Genomic DNA, 25542 nt, shown 5'->3' with positions numbered 1-25542 from the left:
ACAGGTTGTACCTGGGGTAAGCACGAGGGAAAGAAGGGCTCCGGGTGGGTGACCATCCCCTGTGCCCCTTTTGCCTCACTGGGTTTGAATACAGTGGGGACAGAGGTGTGGGGACAGAGGTGGGACAGTGTCCCTCAGGCAGGGACAGTTCCCCTGCCTTGCAGAGCAGGGCACGGCGGGAGGTTGAAGGGCCCAGGGAGAGCCCGGTCTTCCCGCGGCGTTTCCTAATTTGTTTTCCCCTCCGGAGAGCGATGCTGGAGCAGGCACAGACCCTTCAGGAGCAGTTAATTAATGACGAGATGGTGATGAGCTCTAAGAGGCTGCAGTGGCGGATCCAGGGCCAGGAGAGGGCTCTTCCCATCGGCTGCTGCTCCTTCCGCAGGGCGAGCTCCTTACGGTGGGTTACATCCTGAACGCGCAGAGAGGGATTGGTTTTTGGAAGCCCCGACTCCTCAATCTTGCAGATGTGCCCTGTGTGTGCACCCCAACCTGTGCTTGCTCCAGACCCTGTGAGGGCAGCAGAACAGAGAGGAGAGGAGAGCAGGCAGGAGGGGAGGCAGGAGAGCAGCAGAAGGGTCCCATGCATCGTGACTTCATGGGAATTGCCACGACACAGAGCCAAGTGAGCCAGAGGAATCAGTCCCCAGGCATGGGGGAGGATGCAGAAGGACCATGGGAGGATGCAGGAGGACCACACAGGGATGATGCTGACACTTTGATTCCAGAGTAACACCTGCATTTGGGGAAAATCAGCCACATGTTTCAAGGGTGATGGGCAGGGGAGGGTTCATGCAACCAGCACCCATGGGTGCTGTGGTGGGGATGTGGCCCCAGTGTAGGTCCCTTCCCCTGCTCTCAGTATCCAGCAGGAGTGGGTGTCTCTGTGGTTTGAAGGGACTGGTGCAGGGCTGGGAGGGCTGAGAAGGGGAGCACAGGGTACAGTGATCCCAGCAGCACCTGGGCATGTTTGCTGCACCCACCATGAATACAGAGCACCCAGGATGTTCAGTAGCACCTGCCAGGTACTGACTGTGTGTGTATGACAGTGCCAGGTGTGCAGCCACAGCCATAGGGCACTGCATCCCTTGGGCACATCATCCCTTGGGCACAGCTCCCAGCATGTGCAGCAGCATCCTGGGGCTACAACACCCAGTTCAGGTACAGCAGCACCCAGTGTAGGTACAGCAGCAACCAGCAGCCTCTCCCAAGGGGACCCACAGCCTGTGTGCCAACAGCACCTCCCTCACAGAATGGTTTGGGTTGCAAGGAACCCTAAGTACCATCTTGTTCCAACCCCCTCCCATGGAGTTCCACTAGACCAGGTTGCTCCAAACCCTGTCCAACCTGGCCTTGAGCACTTTCAGGGATGGGACAGCCACAATTTCTCTGGGCAACCTGTGTCAGGGCCTTACCACCCTCCCAGCTAAGAATTTCTTCCCAATGTCCCTTCTAACACTGTCCTCTGGCAGTGGGAAGCCATTCCACTCTGTTCTGTCATCCAGACACTTGTCCAAAGTCCCTCTCCAGATCTCTTGCAGCCTCTTTAGGCACCGGAAGGAGCTGTAAGGTCTCCGTGGAGCCTTCTCTTCTCCAGACTGAACACCTCCAGCTCTCCCAACCTGTCTCCAGAGCAGAGGGTCTCCAGGCCTCAGACCATCTCTGTGACCTCCTCTGAACTTGCTCCAGGAGCTCCTTGTCCTTCTTCTGTTGGGGGCCCCAGAGCTGGAGGCAGCACTGCAGGTGGGGTCTCACCTGAGCAGAGCAGAGAGACAGAATCTCCCCTTCACCTGCTGCCCACACTGTGGGGATGAGCCCAGGATGTGGGGGGGTTCTGGGTCCCAGCATACCTGGTTGGGGCATGACCAATTCATCACCTATCAGTATCACCAGGTTCTTCTTCACAGGGCTGCTCTCCATCCATCCATCCATCCATCCATCCATCCATCCATCCATCCATGCACCCACTCATCCATCCATCCATCCACCCCTCTATCCATCCTCCAATCAGTACTGATAGTGGAGGTTGTGCTGGTCCAAGTGCAGCACCTCACACTTGGCCTTTTGGAACTCCACGAAGTTCCCATGGTCCCACTCCTCCAGGCTGACCAGGTTCCTCTGGATGCCGTATCTTCCCTCCAGCTTGGTGTCACTCACAAACTTGTGATCTTGAGCTCACTGCCTCCCCCTGATCCTCCCTTGAAGAAGACATTTAACAGTATTGACCCTTGCAGGTCACTACTCCTTGATGGTTTTCATGTGGACATCCAGATATTGGCTGTAACTCTTTGATATGGTCATCCAGTCCACACTTTATCCTTTGAATCTCCACCCGTCAAACCCTCAACTCCCTTTCAGAGGCAATCCCATGGCTGGGGATGTGGGAGAGGTGTCCCAGCTGTGTCACAGCCATATCCCGCCCAGGGATGCACCCAGTGGGTGCACAGCGACCTGGTGTGTGCTGGTGCACAGTGTGAGGTACCCCGAGGAAGGGTGCCCAGTGCCTGTGCCCGGTGTGGGTGCCCGGTGCTGGTGTGAGGTGCCCAGCGGCATTCCCGTGTGTCAGGGCCCCTGCTGTCGGTGTTGGTTCTCTGTGTGAGATGACCTCGATAAGATGTGCAGGGTGCTGGAGTGAAGCGCCCGGTACGAGGTGACCCTGGCGAGGGATGCTCAGTGTGAGCGAGCCCCGATGGGGCGGTGCCCGATGCCGAGAGCCCCGCGGGCGGTGCCGCACCCGCACGACCCCCGGTCCGCGCCCCCGGAGTGTTGGATGGGGGGGTGATGTGTGTAGGCAGAGCCGCGGGCGGGGTCTCCAGGCAGCGGGCGGAGCTTCGCGGAGCCGCCCCACGCGAGCCCGGAGGGGCCGGAGCTGCCGCAGCGCCGCGCAGGTCCCGCCGCCTGCCCCGCACCGACCGCCGCGCTCCGCTCCGCCCGCACCACACCGACCGCTGCTCTCCCCGCCCGCCCCGCTCCGCCCGCTCCTGTCCCCTCCCGCTCCGACCGCAGACACCGCACCGCTCCCGTCCCGCCGCCCGGCCGGTAAGTGGCCGCCCGCACTCCCGCCGAAGTTTCTCCCCGGTGCCGCAGCGGCGCGGGCACTACGGGACGGAGCTGCCCGGGGTTCCGCCGAGCCCATCCCGGCCATCGTCCCCCGGTGGGGTGGGATGGGATGAGTGCGGCGACCACCGGGCTGACCCGCCGCATCCCGATGCCAGGAGCGGGGCGGGGAACGGCGCTTTCCCCGGGAAACCCTCCCGGGATACGGGTCCCAGCGCTGCCCAACGCCCCGGGGCTGCCCGTGGGCAGCTGCGCCCCCAGGGTGGCTGGAGACAGCCTGGTGTCATGAAGAGAGGGGCGGCCAGTGGTGCAGGGGGCTGCGGAACTGAAAGGGGGCACCCAGGGGCGTGGGACCCCCGCGAGGGCGTGGTTCCCCCCCCGGGGGATGCCACTCCGATCCGCCGGGTCAAAGGTGCCCTCTGGGTGCTGCGGGATGCTCCAGCTTCATATCCCTGAGGGTGCCCGACCGTGGGTGCCCTTGGGGTGCTGGCCCCGGGGGGTGGCGAGGGGCGCGGAGCTGTCCCCGCTGCATTGCAGGGAACCCACCCTGGTGCTGGGAACTCGTGTGAGCGGCGTGGCCCCAGCCGTGGGCGGCCGCAAGCCCCTCTGCACTGGCGGGTTCTCCGTAGCGGCCTGGCCGGGATCCAGCTCGATCCAGACCCTTCTCGGGCTGGATTCCCCCACCATGGCTACACCGAGCTCCGGGATGCTCCTGCCCTCCTACTCTGGCTGGTGCCGTCGGGGTGCAGCGGTGCGGAGGGGCTCAGTCCAGAGCCGGGGACGTCCCTCTGGGGTGCCGCAGCCCTTGCTGTGCTCAGCACCTCGCTGCTCCCCTCAGCCTAGTTTTAAAGAGTGATCCCGAAGGAGCTCTCTCTGCAAATTGCGCAGGGGACAGGCAGCGTTGCAAGGTGACTGTGGCACGGGATGAGGGGGACACGCGTCTGTGTCACCCATCGCTTCGCGGTCCCCGACTGTACCAACCCCTCTGAGTGTTTCTGCACGGTCGCTCCTCGGCCCAGCACTCTCCCCTCCTCCGGCTGAGAGTGGCCGAGGTGCTGTTGTCACCCGCTGCGGGGTGTCCCCGCACTGTGCGCTGTCCCCCGCCGCAGGGTGTCCGGCAGCACAGCCCTCCCGCGCCGTGGAGCTGCAGGGCGCTGCAGGACTCCCCGCCTGCTCCTCCGCTGCAGCAAAACTTCAGTCCTGAGCGAAGGCTGGGCTGGTGCGTGAGGTGCTGCTGCAGCGGTGCTGCTCCCGCACGCGCCGAGCGGCAGCGCAGCCGCCGGCAGGAGCCTCCAGCCTGCTGCATTATTCCTCGCTTGCACAGAGCCTCGGCGGCGCGCTGCGGGGGCTGCCGGACCCCCGGGGCACCCCCGGGGCATCCCCGGGGCTGCCCGACTTTGCTGCGCTTGGCTGCCTCTGGCCGGAGGGTTTTGGTGGGAGGAAGCGTGGCTTGCTGTGGTCTGCGTGCCGGGGGAGTGCAGGGCACCGGGGAGGTGCTGCACCCAAGGTCATTGAGGCCAGTTGTGGCAGTGGGACATCACCTGTGCTACTGGGGAACAGCACAATCCAGCAAAACCCTGCCCTGCCTCCAAACCCCAAATGCCTCTCGGGGCGATGCCCCGTCCCCTTCTTGCATCTGGGCGTAGTGCAGGAGCGGCTCTGACCTTGCCTGATCCCCTGGCACCTCGCCTGGTCTCCTGTGGTGAGCGCCACTGCCCTGCTTGCCGGGCGCCGGCCCGAAGCCCCGGTGCCCCCGATTCTGCAGGGCGAGGACAAGTCCCTGCTGCCTGTCGGCCCGGCGGTGGCAGCGGCAGAGCCAGCACCGGCTGTGCTGCATCGCCTCGGGCCGCCCCACTCTGCACCTGGCTGCCCACCGCGCCCGGGGCCACGGGGGAGGGAGGACATACCAATATATTCATATACACCCTTATACAAATATATGGATATGTATTATTGTATTTGGTTGGAGAGGGGGCTTCCAAATCAGCTGCCGTTCTCCCGGAGCGTTGCTCGCCCGCAGCCGTGGCATTTGCTGCCGGCTGCTCCCGTGGGAGCTGCCTCCTGCTCCATGAGCCCTGGGCATGGCTTGAGCTAAAGGCCATCACAGTGAGCTGGGACTCTCCCTCACCCCGAGGGGTGGGAGCAGGTCCTTCCTCCAGCTTGCCATGGTTTTGGCAAAGCCCCAGCTCCAGGAGCTGGAGAACTGCGGGCCCTCATTATGACAGGAGTTTCTCCTTCCCCGGGCTGCGCAGAGAGCTGCGAGCTGGCAGCCGTGATGTCCTCCAGCAGGATCAATGCCCAAGCGTACAGACGGCACCCAGGGCCTGCTGGTTTTCAGATCCTCTGCTTTTTAATTCCCTATCTCCGGCAGTGCAGCTCGGCACTGAGCCTGGCCGTGCTCCTCCTCGGCTGGGTGGCCACGGGCGCCTTCCCTGTGCCGATATCTGGAGCTGCCGGTAAGTGCAATTGGCGAAGTGCTTTTGCCCTTGGCTGTCGTTGGCCTTTCCCTCCTGGAGGAACACCCGGCTGGCCCCCGGCTTGTCCCCCCCGGCCACTGCCCTGGTCTCGGCTCCTGCCAGAGCCCACATTCCCCAAAGTGCTCTTTGATTATTAGCTCTAATAATTGTGTTATCGCATTGACTGAAGGGTTTCAGATGCCAAGGCTAATTTTGCTTTTCATGCCTTCCTTCATCAGTAATGGGATTTTGATAACATCACGCATCCAAAAGTATTGGATAAACTCAGCATAATTCCCCATTTATTAATTAAACCGTAAATTAGGCAGCGTGTGCTGGAACTGTGAATGTCCTGAACGGGTGTGATCCTGCAGCTCATCCCTGACAGCCCTGGGGTGTGGGATCCCAGTGTGCCCCCTGAGTTTGGGGGCTGTCACATCCCAGCTGGGCCACCCACTCCTTTCCTCCCTGTGTGCTGGAAATCAAGCCATGTTTCATCAGCTCTGGTGACTGGAGGAGAAACTGTGTTGCTTCTGAATTTCACTGCTGGTCAGAGAGTGGGATGGGGCTGGCAGAGCTCCCTGTCCCCTTGGGGTGGCTCTGGTGGTGCTGGTGCTTTGGGAGGGGTGACCACAGCCAGCTCCAACAGTGCAGATGGCAAATTCTTGGCATCTGGACCTGGAGCTGCTCTCTGGCACAGGCAGTGGTCTGACTGTTTTACCAAACCCATTCCTGCTGGGTGTCTGTGGCTCCACCAGTCTGGAAGGGGCTCCTGGCACCGTCAGGGTGTCCTTCTCCTTGTGCATCTTAAGGAAAGCTGGTGTGTTTTAATTAACCTGGGGTGTTTTATGCTCCTTGGCTCTTCTCAGCCCTGCATGGGTGCAGCAGGTGTGGGCTCTGGGCTGGTGCACCCCTGGGGGTGTGGGGAGTCTGGGAGCAAACTGGGTGCCCATGGCATAAGGTGCAGGTGAGTGCTGGGGCCTGAGCCCATCTGAGTCTGTGCTGAGCTGGAGATGGGTTGGAGGGGACTGACTTTCTGCAAGGGACCTGGGGAGCTGCTCTGGGCCCAGGCTGAAGCCACAGGGATGACTCTGTGGGCAGTGGGATGCCCAGTTTATGCTGGGGTGGTTTGGGGTTGGCAGAGCTGGTTCAGCAGCCGATGCAGTTTTGCCATGGGGTGAGGAATCCCTGAGCCCCTTGAGCCTCACGTGGTGCCTCACACCAGGGCAATTCCACCAAAACACCACGGAGCTTGGACCAACCTCTGAGCTGCTCAGCACCATCCCAGGGAGATGCCTCCCATTTTCTCCTGCAGAACACAGGGTGTCCCCAGGGACACACTGGGACCGAGAGCTGCTGGGACGGGGGATCCCCAAGTGCCATCACAGCTCCCATTCAGCAGAGGATTCAAGAAGGAAAACAACCCCAAATTTCAGTGCTGTGCATGGATTTATGAGCACATGGACTCCCTGTGGGCTCTGTTGCTGCCTTGCTCTGCTCCCAGGTGAATTCCAGGGTTTTCTCCTGGGACTGAGGCCTGGCAGGACAGGATTAGTGCCTGGGGAGAAGGTGTTGGTGTGTGCCTGGCAGTGCCCATGTGCCAGCCCAGAGGTGCTGCCAGTGTTGTGGGACAGCCACTGCCCAGTGCCACTGTGAACTGTGTGTGGCTGTGCCAGCTCAGCCACAGCTCTGTGCCACAGGGGAGCCCAACAGAGACCCTCCAGTGGGGTGGGGTGGGCCTGGCCATGGTGGGGGGACCCTCAGAAGTGGAAGGAATGGTGGCTACCCATACCAGTTCAGGAACTGGGATGCTTTGCAGCTGGGATCTCCAGGTTATTCCAGGGGAGGAACAGCCTTCCCCGGGATGCATCAGCAGATCAGCTCCTCTGTGCAGCCCTGGAAGTGTGTGTCACTGTGGCTGTGCTCCCAGAACACCTGCAGTCACACAGGAATGCAGCTCAGGGGGGCTGGGGAGGCTGGCCCCTGGAGGACCCCTCTGTGGTGTACAGAGGCTGTGCCCACCACCCTGGTTGGGCTCCCAGCTCTCCTGGTGGCATTTTTCCACCTGCACAAGGTTTATTCATGGGAGTCTGTCCAGCCTCCTGGCCTTGGTGGGACTTCATGCCATACTGAAATGCCCTGAGTGGTGTGGCGGTGTGTTCCCTATGATCCCATTACCGTCCCTCCTCCGGTCCCCTTTCTCAGCACAAATGCCACAAGGGCAGGTGGCCCTGGGCACACAGAGCTGTACTCCAGGGCTCTCCTGCCTTGGAGCTGTGTAAGCAGCACCAGCATCGCTCCCACAGGCAGCCAGTCCTTGGGGGCTGAGCCCCGGCTGGCAGGGAGGAGGGGGATGCTGGGGGATGAGCATCGCTGGGGGCTCCCCAGGGCCGGGAGCTGATTTTCTGAATTCTAACCCCAGTCCATCACCACCTCGTGCTTGGCGGGGTGCTGTGGAGCTCTCCCTGGAGCCTCCCCACTGGAAATGGCCCCTGGTGGCCGATGTCTGCTCGTCTGGCCCCGCCTGTTGAGCGGGGGAGCAGCACAGGGTGTGTGCGCTCCCTTCCTGCCGTCTCTGATCAATCCACCGCGTCTCGGCTCTCTCCTGGAGCTGCCTCTGGCTCTTCCCCAGGAGCTGACCTGGCTCCTTTTCACTCCCCCCCTGCGCTGATCAGAAGCCATCACTGTGGCACAGGGCCATGGCCGGGAGTGCCAGCAGCGGGGCCGTGGTGCCGGCAGTGCTGTGGTGCCGGCAGTGCTGTGGTGCCGGCAGTGCTGTGGTGCCTGCAGTGCAGTGCCCACCCGGGCGGGCAGGACTCGGTGCTCTTGGCCGTGTGGTGCCTCCAAAGTGCCAGGACAGCTCAGCCCATCACCATCTGGTGCCCTATTTAGCTGGTGTTGCTGTCAGAGCAAGGCACGGCTGCCATGGCATCGCAGTGCCGGGAGTGGGCTGGGTGCTGGCAGTGCCTGGCACCTATTTTTTGGGAGGCTTTTTTGGCCATTTGCAGCTCTGTGTGCCAAGGGTGGGCTGCCTGTGCTGGCTGGGGTTCGCCATGGCAGTGCCCAGTGCCAGGGGGGATGTTCCATGTGGAATGCTGTGGTGTCCCTGGGAACAGCTGCGTCCCCACAGCTCAGGGGGTCTCCAGAAATCCCAGCTGCCTTTTCTATGGGTGCCATGATGGCACATGGCATGGGCCAAAGCCCCCTGGGTGAAGTGCTGGTGGTGAGTGGTGACTGCAGCCACTGCAGGATTGCTGTGGGGTGTCTTTGGTGGGGTCTCAGAGCAGTGCAGTGGTGCTGGGAGACAGTGGGAGGGAAGGGGACAAGGTGCTCATGGGTCCCTTCAGTTGGCACCCAGATGTTGGTTGGCAGTGGCTGTCGCAGCACCCGGCCTGGCTCCTGCAGGAGCCCTGGCACCAGTCCTAGCTCAGCTTCCCCCTGCCCTTCCTTCACTCCTAGACCAGCAGCAGCACTGGAGGCTGGAGGCAGCCAGGGCTGATGCACCCAGGATCCAGTGGCCTCGGAGGAAGCAGCACCCCTGGGTGCCAGGCAGGGCTCTGAGTGCCCAGAGGCAGGTCCCTCTCTCCCCTGATCAGACCCCAGCCTCATGGGTTGTCACTGGCCTCATCCACTGTTCCACCTCAGTGCTGTTCTGATTTTAAAGGCAAAAGTGCAGAAAATCCCTGAGCTGCCTGTCTGGTCACCCTGGCACCAGTGAGGTGTCCCTGGGTAGGGACAAACCTGGTGGCTCCCTGAGTCACAGCGCCTTGAGGGGGCAGCTGCCATTGCTCATACCTGGTGGGTGCCAGGCTGGGGGGATGCTGTGCAGGAGGAGATGCTCAGGAGGAGCAGGACAGAGTGGGATCACCCCTTCCCCAGCCCTGGTGACCTTTAGGTGCCCCTCCAGTGAGAGCCACGGTGGTGCTTGGCACAGCCCTCTGGCAGCAGGAGCTGGTGGTTTGGCTTGGGAGCACCAGAAACCACCGATCTGGGACCCAAATGAAGGATGAAGGCCACCTTTAAGGCTGCATTTACTGTTAGACCTCGCTTGGTTTTGCTGTGACTAACACAGATCCTTCCTCATAGGCAAGCACCTGGCTCTGAAATGATCCTTATTTTATACTTTTTTATTTTACAAGCTCTCCCCTGTGTGCTGGGGGCTGGATCTCCTTACTCGAGCCTGGATCCTGGCATGTGGGGCAGTGGGGCAGGAGCTCATCCCAGGCTGTGCAGGGTCCACCCCCTGTGCATCCCCCTCAGAGTGAGGTTGGGGGCCCTGGGAATGACCCTGTGGACTTGCAATCAGCTGGGCAGCTCATCCAGTTTGTACAGGAATTGTGTCATTCTCCATCACAGTGGCCCCTGGAATTATCCCCTGGGGAAGGACCTGTGGTCAGGGCTGTCAAGCCTCAAGCACGTTGTTATTTTTAATTGGCTGAGCCAGGTGGGTGATGAAGCCGTGAGTAGAGCATGGCAGGGAGGATGTGGCTGGCTCTGGTTCCATCTGGAGATGCTACTGGAGTCTGCACGATGGGGAGCAGTGCTGGGGGTCCCAGCAGGGTCTGGTGGCTCTCACTGGCCCAGGCAGGAGCAGATTGCCATCACAGCTCTGAGCTGGGGAAATGCTGAGCTCCAGCCCTGCTCAGGGGGGTTCCTCTCTCAGGGTTCTGCTCCCCATGCTGTGCCTCAGTTTTCCTTGGTGGACAGGGGGGTCTGGACAGCGGTGCCTGCTCCTATTTGGGTTTGGGGACAGGGGAACATGTCCCTGCGTGGGTGATGTCTCAGCAGCTCAGGTCCCGTGATGCCACTTGCTCCCAGAGCATCCTCGCTCCATCACACTCCTCATCTGTGCTGCAGCAGCCTCTGTTCCCAACCCAGTAGGAATATCCTCCCTGAAAAGGATGGAGCTGGGGGAGCAGAGACTCCCCTTGCCCTCAGCAGTGTGAGTCAGCTTGGGATTGTGGGGGTATCCCAGGGGCAAGTGCTCCCCAAGCCCTGGGGGCTGCCACTCCCTCCTGGGGTGCTGTGCATGAAGGGTCTGATCCAGCACCACTGATGCAGCTGCTGTGGGATTGTGCTGGGGGTGGAGAAAGGGAACAAGGATGAGATCTGAGGGTTTGCTGGGCTGGGCTGTTGCAAAGCCCCTTCACACCAGAGTCCTGCAGTGTTTCCTTACCTAGTGCCCCCTCCCCTCCCTTTTCCCTGATCCCTCAGTCTCCCCATGACTCCACACATCCCTCGCCTGGAATTCTCTATTAATTAAATGACCATTAGAAGCCAAATCATGTTTTTGCCTTAATTAGAGTCTCCTGTCTCACTGCTGAGAGCTGAAACTCTGCCCCAGCATGTTGTCCACTGGATGTGATGGGAGCTCTGGGGGTCACTATCCCTGCGAAAGGTCGGAGGGATGCCCTGGCATCGTGCCAGTGGGTCCGGCAGAGATGGGAACTCCTCCTCCAGCCTTTGTGCTGCTGACCCCAGGAGCAAAACACCCGCTGGCATCAAGATCCAGCTGGCGCACTGCCAAATATCTCAGCCGTACCTCGAACTCTCCGCTTGCCCCGGGGCTGCACTGCAGGATCGCGCCGGCTCCGTAATTCCCAGGCTTCCCACCGGCACTGGGTAGGAGGGAACTCACCTTGGCACCACTTTGGGATTTTCATTCCCAGTCATTCAAGCCCAAGCCCTGGCACTGGGCAGTGCAGGTTTTGGGATCAGCTCCCCCAGCTGACGTTCCTGGAGGTTTGGGGGGGTCTCCCGGTCTCCATCCCAGCAGGACAACCCAGCCCCGGCTTTGCCAGACCGTAATGGAGCGATAACTCACCGCCCTTCATTAGCGAACGAGCCTCCCCCACATCGGGGTCTCCCTGGGATAATTCAGCACTCTGGGCTGGGGGGGACCGGGGGTTGGGCCCCCCCGACCCGCCTGCCCGAGCTCAGCCCGTGCTCCGGCAGCGCCGGCTGCTGCTAATTGCTGCCTCAGCCTCATTAATCTTCGTTAGTTGCAGTTTCTGCCCTCCGTCATCGCCACCGCCCTCCCGGCGGGGAGAGGTCCCGGCTGCCCCCGCGGAGGGGCGGGGGGCGTTTCCAGAGCTGTATTCCCCCAAATCCCCGACCCCCCCCCCGACCCCGGCGCTGAGCTCCGTGGGCGCTGCCGTATCCAGGGACATCCCGGACCTTCTGGGCATCCCCAGATTCTCATCCTGGTCTGATCCTTCTCTCCCGACTCCCTGACAAGCACATCCCCTCACATCCCGCTTCCCCCTGCGTGGTCCTCAAAGCCCCCCACCCCAAGCGGTGAATCCCCCCGCCCCATCCATCTCCATCCCACCCGGACAGGGAGCTGCTGCCGGGGCAGTGGGTACCCATGATAGGACCAGCACTGGGGAACCCCCAAATCTCCGTTCTTTTGGTTTGTGGGATGTGCCGAGAGCTGCGGCAGCGTAGAGGGGGGTCTCTGGGATGGAGCCTTTGCGGGAGGAGGAGGAGGGATGAAGAGCTGGGGAAAGGGATTTTCCGGCGTCTAAGCTGCTTTCCTGGATACGGGGAATGCCCTGAGGATGGATGGGGATGGGATCGCCGGCTCCAGCCTGGGATTTCCATCCCGCCAGACCTTGGGGTGCTGCCGGCAAATGGAATGCGGCAAATGGAATGTGTAAACGGGAGGGGGACCCTCCACCCCCCTCTCCCTGCTCCGGGTGTAAATCAGCGGTGGAGGCAGGGCGGTTTACACCAGGAAGGGGCCAAAGCCCCCACGGGGCTGGTTTGGGGCTCGGTGCAGTTTCTCGGGGTTCAGTATCAGCTTTAACAGAGCTGGGGGGCGTTTGGGCGCTGAGCTTGGAGGGGGTTTTACTGGATACAGTTCCTGGGCTCTCTGCTGGAGATGGGACCTGGGGGCTCCTTCTAGATCAGATGTTTGCAGCTGGGGGCACTGCGTGGGGGCTTGCAGTGCAGGTGGGGTGTTGGGGGTCTGGGGGCGGTGCAGTGTGCGCGGAGGGGGCTGGGCTGATCTGTTAGGGGGTCTGGGAAGCTGCGCGATGTGGCACAGGATTACCCCGTGGGATACAGGGGGGCTGCACTGAGGAGTGCAGGATGGGGCATTGGGGGTCTATTGGGGGGAAATGCCCCGTGGGGTGATGGCTTGGCAGGTTCAGTGTGATGCACTGTGGAGTGCAGGGGCCACGTGCTGGGGGTCCAGAGCACAGAGGAGCAGAATAAAACCCTGGGGGACTGGGGGAGCACCTGGGGGGCTGCAGGGTGCAGTGTAATGTGGGTGCATGGGTGATGTGCTGTGGGGGACCCTCCTCACCCTCTGCCCTGTGGGTCTCCTCAGCAGCTGCCTGGGTGAAGCCCACCCTGTCCTGCTCCATGAGGAGCTCCCTGCAGTTTTGGGGAGGGGTGTGAGGTGGGTCCTCCCATTCCCATCAGCATCCCCCAACGGGTGCTGCACCCCAGGGAGGAGCTGGGGGGGTCCCCAGGGGTCAGCAAGGCAGGAGGAGGCTCCTTCCCTGCCAGTATTTTTTCCTGAAACCTTAACTTACTCTCACTCTATGGCCAAGGACTGATAGAAACAGTTAATTATAACCCTCATATTTTATTTATGTCCTTAAGACCCTGAGATGTTGGCGCGGGGTGGGGGAATGGGCAGCGGGGAGCAATGAGGGGCAACCAGAAGCAGCTCCAAAACAGGGAGGAATAACCAGGGAGGAATAAGGAGCAAACTTGAAGCACTGGAGGCGCCGCAACGAACGTCCCCGGCGGGGGCGGCCGAGCGGGGCTCGGGGATGTCGGGGGGGCAGAGCTCCCTGCCCACCCCCCGCCGGCCGCTCGGCCCCTCGCCAGCGGCTGCCGCAACTTGCAGAGAGGAGGGGAAAGAAAAAAAAAAGAAAAATTGCAAAAGGAATTAAAAAAAAAAAGAGGCAGCGGAGCCGGAGCAGGACTGCAATGCAGTGCCGCAGCCCAGCCGCCCGCACGGCCCTCCCGCAGCACGGGGAGCTGGCAGGGACAGGACGCTGGGACAGGGACAGGGCGCTGGGACAGGGACAGGGCGCTAGAACAGGGACAGGGCGCTGGGACGGGCCCCTCTGCCCTGGGGCTGGGAGCAGCTCTGCAGCCGCAGCCCAGGATTTGGGGTGCCCTGCCTGTGCCTCGTGGGGATGGGGATGTCACCAAGGACACCCAGTGAGGTGGTGGCACAGTGGGGACTGGGAGCTGGAGGTGAGGGGATGTCCCCAAGGACACACTGCCCCACTGCCAGTCCTCTCTGCCCCACACACTGCCCCACTGTCAGTCCTCCCTGCCCCACGCACTGCCCCACTGTCAGTCCTCCCTGCCCCATACACTGCCCCACTGTCAGTCCTCCCTGCCCCACACACTGCCCCACTGCTTGTCCTCCCTGCCCCACGCACTGCCCCACTGTCAGTCCTCCTTGCCCCACACACTGCCCCACTGTCAGTCCTCCCTGCCCCACATACTGCCCCACTGCCTGCTCTCCTGCCCCAGGCATGGCACCCTGGCTGTCCCCAACCTGCCCAGGCTACCCCATGGCACTGCCCCACACCTGCCCCACACTGCCCAGCCTGCCCCCCATGCTGGAGGGGGATCAAAGCTTGGCCCCCTCACATAGAGGGGCAGGATCGGCCCCCTGTCCCCATGGCAGGGGCTGCAGGGTCCCAGGGGGCTGTAGGGTACCCAGCTGGAGGGGTGGCAGCAGCAGGGCTTGCTCCCACAGAACTCTCCACTGCCTCAGTTTCCCCCAGTCCTCAGCTCTGCCAGCACCCGGTGAGCACCACAAGGGAGCAATTAGGGATACTAATTAGCTACCCTGCTCAAAACCAGCCCCTGCAGTGAGGCCGATGCTGCCTGCAGCCTCCCCAGCCCTGGGCAGCACCGTAAAGCCCCCCAAGTAGCCCCCAAAGCAGCCCCCAAAGCAGCAGTTCCTTGGCCAAGTCCTGCCCTGCACCTCTGTCCTCAGAGCCCCTGTGTGTGTGTCTGTGTCTGTGTGTGTGTGTGTGTGTGTGTGTGTGTGTGTGTGTGTGCACAAGCCACAGGAGTGCTGAGCCACACGAGCCTGGGCAGATGTGCTCACACGTGTGTGTGGCCACGTGCACACACCTGTCAGCAGCTACACACACACTGCCTGTGCATGGGCTTTTACACACACACACACACACACACACACACACACACACACACATGCACACACACACACACACAGACACACAGACACACACAGACACACACAGACACACACAGACACACACGCACAGAGACAGACAGACAGACACACACACACACACACATATGCCTTGCAAAAGCACTTACAGACCCTGTGCACAGTTACACATGTGTTCATACCCTGTGCACACACACACGTGTTCATACCCTGTGCACACACACACACGTGTTCATACCCTGTGCGCACACATGTGTTCATACCCTTTGCACAGTTACACACACACATGTTCATACCCTGTGCACACACACACGTGTTCATACCCTGTGCACACACACACATGTGTTCATACCCTGTGCACAGTTACACACACGTGTTCATACCCTGTGCACACACATGTTCATACCCTGTGCACAGTTACACACACGTGTTCATACCCTGTGCACACACATGTTCATACCCTGTGCACACACACACGTGTTCATACCCTGTGCACACACACGTGTTCATACCCTGTGCACACACACACGTGTTCATACCCTGTGCACACACACACGTGTTTATACCCTGTGCACACACACACACATGTGTTCATACCCTGTGCACAGTTACACACACACGTGTTCATACCCTGTGCACACACACACGTGTTTATACCCTGTGCACACACACACACACGTGTTCATACCCTGTGCACACACACACACACACACGTGTTCATACCCTGTGCACACACACACGTGTTCATACCCTGTGCACAGTTACACACACACGTGTTCATACCCTGTGCACACACACACACGTGTTCATACCCTGTGCACACACACACACACACATGTGTTCATACCCTGTGCACATACACGTGTTCATACCCTGTGCACACACACACACGTGTTCATACCCTGTGCACACACACACACGTGTTCATACCCTGTGCACACACACGTGTTCATACCCTGTGCACACACACATGTTACACAGGAGTAGGGGCAGCAGGAACTGTGTGACCACCAAGGTGACATTGTGTTCCAGGGAGCCCCTGGCCCACCATGACCTTCAAACAAGCGTCCATGATGGCCCCAGAGGCCACGGCCACCACGGTGCCCATGAGCACCATGGAGAACTCCACCGAGGCCGGGGGGCCGGGAGAGAGCAAGGAGGACATGTTCACCAAGCTGAGGGACAAGTTCATGAATGAGCTCAACAAGATCCCCCGTGAGTAGCTGCTCCTTTCCTGGGTTTTACCCTCCTCGTGATCCCACCACCGTGCTGGTCCCAGGGCAACCTGTGGGACAAGGTTCTGTGGTGGCTGGGAGGGAGCTGTGGGAAATGGTTCTGTGGTGGCTGGGAGGGAGCTGTGGGAAATGGTTCTGTGGTGGCTGGGAGGGAGCTGTGGGACAAGGTTCTGTGCTGGCTGGGAGGGAGCTGTGGGAAATGGTTCTGTGGTGGCTGGGAGGGAGCTGTGGGACAAGGTTCTGTGGTGGCTGGGAGGGAGCTGTGGGACAAGGTTCTGTGCTGGCTGGGAGGGAGCTGTGGGACAAGGTTCTGTGGTGGGTGGGAGGGAGCTGTGGGACAAGGTTCTGTGCTGGCTGGGAGGGAGCTGTGGGACAAGGTTTGGTGGTGGCTGGGAGGGAGCTGTGGGACAAGGTTCTGTGGTGGCTGGGAGGGTGCTGTGGGACAAGGTTCTGTGCTGTCTGGGAGGGAGCTGTGGGACAAGGTTCTGTGGTGGGTGGGAGGGAGCTGTGGGACAAGGTTCTGTGGTGGCTGGGAGGGAGCTGTGGGACAAGGTTCTGTGGTGGGTGGGAGGGAGCTGTGGGACAAGGTTCTGTGCTGGCTGGGAGGGAGCTGCAGGGCTGGCCACAGCACTGGTTTTTACCTGCAGTTCCACCCTGGGCCCTCATCGCCATCGCGGTCGTAGCCGGACTCCTCATCCTCACCTGCTGCTTCTGCATCTGCAAGAAGTGCTGCTGCAAGAAGAAGAAGAACAAGAAGGAGAAGGGCAAAGGCATGAAGAATGCCATGAACATGAAGGACATGAAGTCAGGCAACCAGGTGATGTCCTTTTGGGATGCTTGGCCAACAGTCCCTCTGGATGAGCTACGAGCTGTGCTGGGGCACTCACAGATCAGGCAGCAGGTTGGGATGGAGCCACCAGGACCCTGGGATGGGACAGTGCAGGCAGGAGCCAGGAACAGCACTGTCCTCTTCCAGCACCCAGTGGCCCAGATGGGACGAAGCTCAAGCTGTTGTGGACCTGCCAATGCTTCACCTGAATCAGAAAATGTTAAATGAATCCCTTCCATCTCCCTGCCTCCCTCTGGGTTACCCTCATTTCACTGAGCCTTGAGCCAACAGGGCAGGACAACCAGGCCAAAACACCTGCCAGTTTGGGGTCCCCAAAAACTCAGTGGCTGAGAGGCAAGTGCTGATACCTGAAGCAGACCTGGGGCTGCCTCTCCATCCTGGGGCCAGCCCAAGGGAAGTTTTGGTAGCCACAGACTTGGGGCCACTCCAGTCATGTCAATTGTCTCATCCCTGGGCCATTTGGAGGGGATGGGAGATTTTGGGTGCCCATTCCTGCTCTTCACCTTGAGCACACAGGCAGGGCTGGAGCAGGAGCAGTGAGACATGTGGGGTGGGATTCCCCAGTGGAGAGTGAGGGCTGTACCCCTGAGGCTCCCTGGGGTTGTACAAACCCTGATCCCCCCCACTCCACGGGCCTCTCAGTGCTTTGTGTAACGTGTCTCTCTTCCCTTGTGGTGCCCTTGCCACCCTTCCCCCCTGCTGCCCTGGCTGCTGCTCCCTCTGCATCCCGGGACACCCTCCATGGTAAGTGTCATTGTGAGCCTCCATCTCCATCACCTGCTCCCAGGGTGGGTTGTGGGACCTGGAGATGTGTCAGAGAGGAGATTCCCACCCCATGGACCGTGGCTTGGAGAGGCAGGAGGAGGGGTGGTTTTTTTCTGGGAACAACTGAGATATCTCTATTTCTGAACCTATAAAGCCCAGAGATGGCTCTGCTAAACCCTCAGCACTGGCTGAAGTGCTCCCCAAACCCACCAAACCTCCCTCCACTGGAGCTGACCCCTTGTTCCAGTGCCCTGAGGAAGTTTCTCATGCTGGACCAGCACCAGGGGCTCCCTGGCAGCCACGTGGCTGTGCCAGAGCCAGTGCCACCCCAGGGCTGCTGTGTCAGTGCTTCATGTCCCCAGCATGGGGTCTCCTTTCCCCTGGTGGGGATAATGTGGGTGTTGAGATGAGTAGGGTTGGGGTGCTGAGGTGCCCAACAGGGTGGGGACAGGAGTGCTGAGCTGTGACTGTGCTGAGCTGGGCACTGTGGCTGCCACTGCAGGACCAACAGGATGATGATGATGCGGAGACAGGTCTGACAGAAGGGGAAGGTGAGGAGGAGGAGAAAGAGCCGGAGAACCTGGGCAAGCTGCAGTTCTCACTGGACTACGATTTCCAGGCCAATCAGGTGATGGAGGGGCTGAGGCTCAGCTGAGGAGTGGGGTTTGCCCAGTGGGGGGTTTGAGAGGACAAATCTCTGTGTTGGATTTGGGTGGCAGGGGAGGGGAGGAGGAGTTGGGTGCTGTGCCCCAGGGAGTCCTGCCCCACATCAGGGGAGATGAGCCCTTGGTATCTGCAGAGCACAACTGGGCTGTGTTGCTGAGGACACCCCTCTGCCCCCTCCAGCTGACGGTGGGGATCCTCCAAGCTGCTGAACTGCCAGCTTTGGACATGGGAGGCACCTCAGACCCCTATGTCAAGGTGTTCCTGCTGCCTGACAAGAAGAAAAAGTACGAGACCAAAGTGCAGAAGAAGACTCTCAACCCTGCCTTCAATGAGACCTTCACCTTCAAGGTGAGCCCCTTCGCCCACAGCACAGGCCCTTTTCTCCCACTCCCATCCTTCCCAGTGACTGCACTGGTGCCATACCCTGACCCTCCCAACTGGGAGAGGGTGGTCCTGGCTCATGGTCCTCTGAGCCCGCTGCCAACCTGGTTGCTGTCCCTCTTTGTGCAGGTCCCCTACCAGGAGCTGGGTGGGAAGACACTGGTGATGGCCATCTACGACTTTGACCGCTTCTCCAAGCACGACATCATTGGGGAGGTGAAGGTGCCCATGAACACGGTGGACCTGGGCCAGCCCATCGAGGAGTGGCGGGACCTGCAGAGCGGCGAGAAGGAGGAGGTGAGGGCCACCCTCAGCCAGCTGAGCCCCTTGGCCACGGGGGGTGCCGTGCATGTACCATGGCTATGAGAGCTGGGCAGGATCTGCCCTGCTGTTCCTCTGTCTAAAAAACCTTTTTAGCACAAAAAATCACCAGTATAAAACCCCTGAGTGCTGTGCTGGGCCTGGCCTGCCCCAGACCCAGTGACCAAACCCCTGTACTGGTGCATGGGGTGCCATCAAAGGCTGAGCAGGGTTTGGGGGGACCTGCATGTGGGACTGTGTCCAAACACTGCAGACTGATGCCCTGGCATCCACTCCCTGCTTTCCTTGGCAGCCAGAGAAGCTGGGAGACATCTGCATCTCTCTCCGGTACGTGCCCACGGCCGGGAAACTCACTGTCTGCATCCTGGAGGCCAAGAACCTCAAGAAGATGGATGTTGGGGGTCTCTCAGGTGGGTGTCACTCAGGGTCAGCCTCTTCCCGGCCCACTGGGGCTCTCAGCACCCTTTGTCAAGAAGGACACTGGGGCCACCAGTTTGGCAGGGCTTGGGGAAGCCCCCCCCAGACCCTTCTCCTGCACTGGAGACAGCCCAAGGTCTGGTTGGGGGCGAGGGGAACAGCCATGGGGGAAGTCATTGATGGTTTGAATTTGGTCCCACACTGTGTCCAGGACCAGGATGCTGCAGAACTTGGGTGGTGAAAATGCTCCTCTGCCATTTGCTCCTGACCCAGCTCCTCCTTGACTTTGGGGTCAGAGACCTCAGTGAACAGAATGTTTTGTGCTCAAAGAGTCTTCCCAGCCCCATCCTGGGGCTGAGCTCTGTGCCCAGGGGTCCTCAGCACTTTCAGAACTGCTTTAACCATGAGAAGATCAGTACCTGCATGGCTGGAAGGGTTTGTTGTGAGGTGTCCTGCTGCAGATGTCACTCACCTGACAGGCCAGCTGTCACTCCACTGTCCCAAGCCCTCATACAAGGGGGCCCTCAGCACAGAATCACAGAATCATTAATGTTGGAAAAGACCTCCAAGGTCATTGAGTCCAACCTCTTACTGATCCCCACGTTGTCAACTAGACCAGAGCACTGAGTGCCATGTCCAGCAGTTCCTTGGACACCTCCTTGGATGGTGACTCCACCAGCTCCCTGAGCAACCCCTTCCAATGCTTCACAACCCTTTCAGTGAAGGAATTCTTCCTGTTGTCCAACCTGAACCTCCCCTGTTGCAGCTTGAGGGCATTTCTCCCAGGCAGGTTGCCTGAGAGTAGAGCCTGACCCCCACCTGGCTCCAACCTGGGGCTGGAGTTGGACAGAGTGAGAAGGTGATCCCTAATCCTCCTTTTCTCCAGGTTGAACCTCCCCAGCTCCCCCAGCTGTTCCTCATATGACTGGCTCTCCAGACCCTTCCCCACCTCCACTGCATGCAGAAATACTCCATCCCTTGGCCAGTTGCTCCCACAAATCCTCTCCAGCCCAACTATTTTGGCTTTGGTCCCCATCCACAAACCCAGAACTCCTTTACTCATGGACATCTCTACCTCACCCTGGGGTGAGATGCCTCTTGGGACCAGGCTGACCACTGTCCCCTCCCTGGGCATCTCAGCCCTGGCTGATGGACCCTCCTGACCCCCAGATCCCTACGTGAAGATCCACCTGCTGCAGAATGGCAAGAGGTTGAAGAAGAAGAAGACCACAGTCAAGAAGAAGACCCTGAACCCCTATTTCAATGAGTCCTTCAGCTTTGAGATCCCATTCGAGCAGATACAGGTTTGTCTGATGGCTCCCCTGGGAGGCAGACAAGGGGGAGGGTGATGTGGGATGTCCTGCAGCTGTCTGAGCCCATGTCCCAGCCTTCCCAGCAACCTGAGCAGCTCCTGCTGAGCTCCTGGTCCCATGAGATACATCCAATCCCATCCTGGGCCTGGAGTGATGCCCAGAGCAGCTGGTGCAGGGGCAGAGTTGGGAACCTGGACAGCACCTACGGGAGATGCCACCCCAACCCCGAGCACGGCTGGAATGGGGCTTTCCTCTGGTCCTAATCCTACAGTGCTCACCCAGGGCATAACAAGGACATTCCAGTGGTCCTAAGGGCATTTTTGACCATTGGCCTGTGCCTTCTGCCCCTCCATGTCCTGCCTGAGCCCCTGCATGTGCTTCTTGCCCCAGCCCCGTAGCCCACAACTCTTACCCAACCCCTTTACCACACCTTGGTGACCTTTCCCAGGTGAGTCAGGTCAGGATGAGCTGGGCCCTCACTGTGGCTCTGCAGTCCTGGGCTCCTCAGGGGAGGACATGGAGGAAGCACAGAGAGGGCCCTGCCCAAAACCAGGCTCAGCCTGGGGATATTGGGGTCACCCTTTGTAGGGTTAAGGGGGGTGCATTAATGAGGGTCAGATCAGGCACAGCAGCATCAGAAGACTCGATCAGAAGGCTTCAACTAAGAGTTTATTTTTAATTACATCTACACTGTATATATACTCTTGTGTCCAGTATGTCATGACACTATTGGTTAGTTTGTCTAACACATGGAAATACTTTACTGGTTACAAGGTATCCCACATTCCACAGGTGGTTCTCTGCTCATTAAGGCTGCACTCATTAATTACCTCAGACCTTAGGAGATCCACACACACCCTGTCACCCCGACACGGGGGATCCCTGCAGCACCCTGGGGCCACAGAGCCATCACGATGCTGCACCACCTTCCTACCCCCTAAAGCCTCTTTCCTCCTTCAGAAAGTGCAAGTGGTCATCACGGTGCTGGATTACGACAAGCTGGGGAAGAACGAGGCCATTGGCAAGATCTTCACAGGCTTCAACTCCACGGGCACGGAGCTGCGGCACTGGTCCGACATGCTGGCCAACCCCCGGCGACCCATCGCCCAGTGGCACTCGCTGAAGCCCGAGGAGGAGGTGGATGCAGCTCTTGGCAAAGGCAAATAGGCGGCTCTGGCGCGGCACTGCGGACAGTCACGCGGCCCAGAGCTACGGATACCTCAGTTCTGCAACTTCCATCTTGGTTTTTTTGTTCTGTTTTAAGCTGAAATGCCCTCTGACGGCTCTGGAAGGGTTTCCAGGCAGTCTCAAAAGCTTCCAGGGGAAGAGGTTCAAGACACGGATGGTTCTTTTCGTTCTTCGGCATCCGCTCCCTTGTACTGCATGTTCCATCACCTCTTGCCATCCCTTCCCAGGGCAAAGCCACTGGCACACCTGGAACCTTCCCTGGCAGCCACATCACCAGCCTGCAGCACTTCTGCTGCCATCCTTCCCTAGGGATCACGTGGGGAGCTGTGGAATGGCGCATGGAGGTGATACCGGAGACTGATGGTGTGAGGACCAGACCCACTGTGCTTGCTCGGGGCATGATCAGCTGTGGGACAGCAAAACAGTGGAGAAGACCCTCTGGAGAGACCCAGGTGCCTTCCCCTGGTCTTTCCCAGGGGTGGCTGAGTGCCCCTCACCAGCTCCAGGTTTGGCTTCTCTGGGGAGAGGCTTTCAGGAGTCTCTGTGGTAGGTGGGGTGCTGAGCCCTTGGTGTTGCAACTGCAGCTGTGGGGGCCTGTCTGAGCATGGGGAGCCTCAGGGGGCTGCTTTGAGGAGACACATGGTGGGATGTGGCTGCACCAACAGTGCCATGTGGATCACCACCACCAACAACTGCATTTTGTCCCGGAGGCCAAGCAAGGGCAGTGCTGGGTGATTTGCATCTGTGTCCCACCATGCTTGGTGAAACCTGTAGGTCAAGATGCTTCCACAAAACAGGTTTATGCTGAGAGGTCTCCAAATGTGGCACCCCAGAGCAGTGCCTGGTGCCTCCCCAGAGACCATCCATCGTGTGTCCCCAGGGCTCAGCCCCACTGTGGGCACCCAGCACAGCCTGCCGGCAGCTGAGGGTCTATGGGGAGCTCCAGCCCCACCACTGCAGCCCACCTGATGCAGGTGGGGGTGGCAAGAGTAAGGGACCAAAACCCCTGACTCCCACAAGCTCCTACTCTCCACCAGGCCATTGGCTGCCAAATCTACTCCATCCCACTCCCCTAGGGGGGTATAAGCCATATCCGTGCCCCTGACAGAAGGAGGGGCTTGTCCAGGCCACCTTTGCCACTGACAGACCAAGTCCTAGAGATGGAAAACCAACAGGGTTCCCTGCAGCTGGGAGAGGACCCAGCAGCCCTGCCCAGTTCAGCCCAGTCTGCACTGGAGCTCTGACCTGAGCCCGTGTCCCCGTCCCAGCTCTGACTCCCCGTCAGCCTCATGCTCGTGGCTCCACTTGGTTCTCTGGGTCTCAGTTTTGGGGGTTCTGGCACAGTGCAAAGGGTGTCACTGCAATGGAGCTGAGCCCTGGGGATGCCCCAGCACTGGGGACACTGCTCTGGGGGTCCAACACCTGGGCTGGGACCTTGGTGCAGGGTGTCCTGAGTCTGGGGACACAGTGCCAAAACTGAGCTCAGCCCAATGTGTTGGATGCTTCAGCAGCTCCCACAGCTCCTCCACTTCCCAAAGGGCATCCTGGCCCCAGCTGGAGGTGGGGAGATGATGGGAAACGTGGTTCAGATGGCCACAGGGATCAGCCCTTGCCCCTGGAAGGATGTTCAGCTCTGGGACAGAACCCCAGGGAGGGATGGCTCCATCCTTAGGAGGTTTGGGGCTTGGAGAGCTGAGCTGTGGTGTGATGGTGGGGCAAAGCTGGACCAGGGCCATCTAATCTGTGCTTGGCCCATGCCCTGGTGAAAGGGGCACCAGGGTTGCACGAGGCTTGCAGGGGTCATCAAGCAAGTGGTCCCACAAGGCCATCTCCAGCTTTAATTAGTCCCTTTTCCTAATTAATGTGTCAGTGTCAGCAAACAGGTCTTGCCTTGCTCCTGTAGCCAAAGGGAGAAGTCTTGGGATGCTTTTAATTCTTGGGGAGCTGGGGGGTGCAGGTACCCCCTGGGCAGGAGCTCTGGCTGGATTCAGCCTCACTTTGGGGTCCATCCAGGCACCAGAGCAGGGGGAAATGGGAAATGGAAAATGCCTTACATGGAAATGGGTTAAAAAAGAAGGAATCTGAAAGAGCTCTGAAATCCTGTTTGCAGTCAGAGAGAGTGTGCACAGCCCTGTAGCCTCCCCTGGGGAGCAGGTGGAGGTGTGCACACCTGCACACCTGTCCACCTGCACATCAGCACACCTGTCCATGTGGACACCCCACCATGCACCCCCTCCCGTGCACCCCCATCTACACCCTCCACCCCCAGCCCAGCCACATTGTCTGGGCTCTCACCAGGACCAGAGATCCCACCTGGCTGCTTTCCATTCAGACTCTCTAAGCCTTGGGGGAGGGGGAAGACTGTGACTTTAATACATAATTTAATTTTTTTTTAATAAAAAAAGGGAAAACCAACCAACATATCGAAGCCATCTGCGCTGCCTCTGACCCACCCCCTTAGCTGTGTGTAGGTACAATATATGGAGACATAGCTGTAAATACCACAAGCAGTGCATGTGATGCAGCCACGTAGCAGCAGCAGCAGCAGCAGCATGGCCCCAGCCTGGCACTGCCACCACCCTGGCACCGCCAACCCCACCTCCGACCTCCAGCGAGGGAGGAGATGGCAGAGACAAAACTCATCGCTCGAGAGCTCTCCACCCACCACCCTGGATATTTCCCCCCCTCTGAATAAAATTAACCCCCCCAATAAAATCATGTAAAAGAAGAACACAATGCCAAGAAGCAAAGCATGCCAAGCCCTGCCCGCCAGCGGAGGGTGAGCCGTGGCGTCCATGTGTGTCTTGTTGCTGTACCTTGTCGCGTTTGTCCCATGGTTGGGTAGTGCCAACATCGTGGCTTCGTGTCCTGTGTCGCGTTGGTGCATTTCACCCTCAGAGCAACTTTAGAAGCCATATTAGAGCAGGACCCCACGGAGCTGTGACCTCCTGCCCCCCGTGTGCCCACCGTCCCCCCTGTGTCGTGGGGCTCAGGCTGCCAGGATGAGCCGCTCTGGCCACCGCCTTGGTGGCCACGGTGGCCACTGGCACACTGGGGAGTGGACGGGGCAGTGCTGGGCACTGATGCCCGGGGCTGACCTGCTGGTGGCATTTCTGTGATGGAAAAGCTGGTGGTGAAAAGGCTTTTGGAGCAATTCGGGTTGTTTCTGCCATGCCCAGTCAGGTGGGTTGTGTTTGGGGGATGAGAGCTGGCACTCCCCTCTCCTGGCTGTGCCCTGGGGCAAACCCAGCTGTGCCACGGAGACGCTCCCGGCATTGAAAGGAAGAGAAGCTGAGTCTTGGCAACAAGCTCTGCTCTCTTTTCCTTTTTTTCCCCCAACCTGGAAGGGAGGGGCCATGCCCTGCCCCCCAGTGCCAGCCCCAGTGGCAGCCCCAGTGGCAGCCCCAGTGGCAGCCCCAGTGGCAGCCCCGCTCTGCCCCGTCCTGGCCCCGCAGCGCTCGGCTCCGGCGGGAGCTGCTTTTAACGCCCCTTCCCCTCGTGTGGACTCCGTCGTTCTGTCTCTGATCGTTCGATGGTTATTTTGTAACGATCTCTGTCTCCTTATTAAAGAAACGAGCTGAAAGGAGCTGCTTCCCTTCTGCCTTTGCTGTTTGGGCTCATGGGGAGAGGGGCAGGTCCCAGGGGTGAGGGAGGGATGGAGGTGTGAGGGAACCCCACAAGGGCCCAGGTCCCCCCAGATGTAGCACCATGGAATTAGTAA

General features: G+C 59.8%; 1 protein-coding gene across 1 annotated transcript; it reads left to right on the top strand.

The window, feature by feature from the left end:
• Positions 1-2878: 2878 nt before the first annotated feature.
• Positions 2879-25399, top strand: SYT2 (synaptotagmin 2). The gene is made up of 9 exons (XM_071578533.1): positions 2879-3036; positions 15718-15900; positions 16568-16737; positions 18047-18163; positions 18382-18549; positions 18712-18879; positions 19196-19313; positions 20491-20624; positions 21594-25399. Exons 2-9 carry the CDS (start codon positions 15735-15737, stop codon positions 21798-21800), a joined length of 1248 nt encoding a protein of 415 aa, XP_071434634.1. The 5' UTR covers positions 2879-3036; positions 15718-15734; the 3' UTR covers positions 21801-25399.
• The last annotated feature ends 143 nt before the right edge of the window (positions 25400-25542 follow it).

This window comes from Pithys albifrons, chromosome 28 (genome assembly GCF_047495875.1).
Source record: "Pithys albifrons albifrons isolate INPA30051 chromosome 28, PitAlb_v1, whole genome shotgun sequence".
Lineage (NCBI taxonomy): Eukaryota > Metazoa > Chordata > Aves > Passeriformes > Thamnophilidae > Pithys > Pithys albifrons.
Note: the sequence above shows the minus strand (reverse complement) of the source record. Positions and strands in the feature narration are given on the sequence as shown.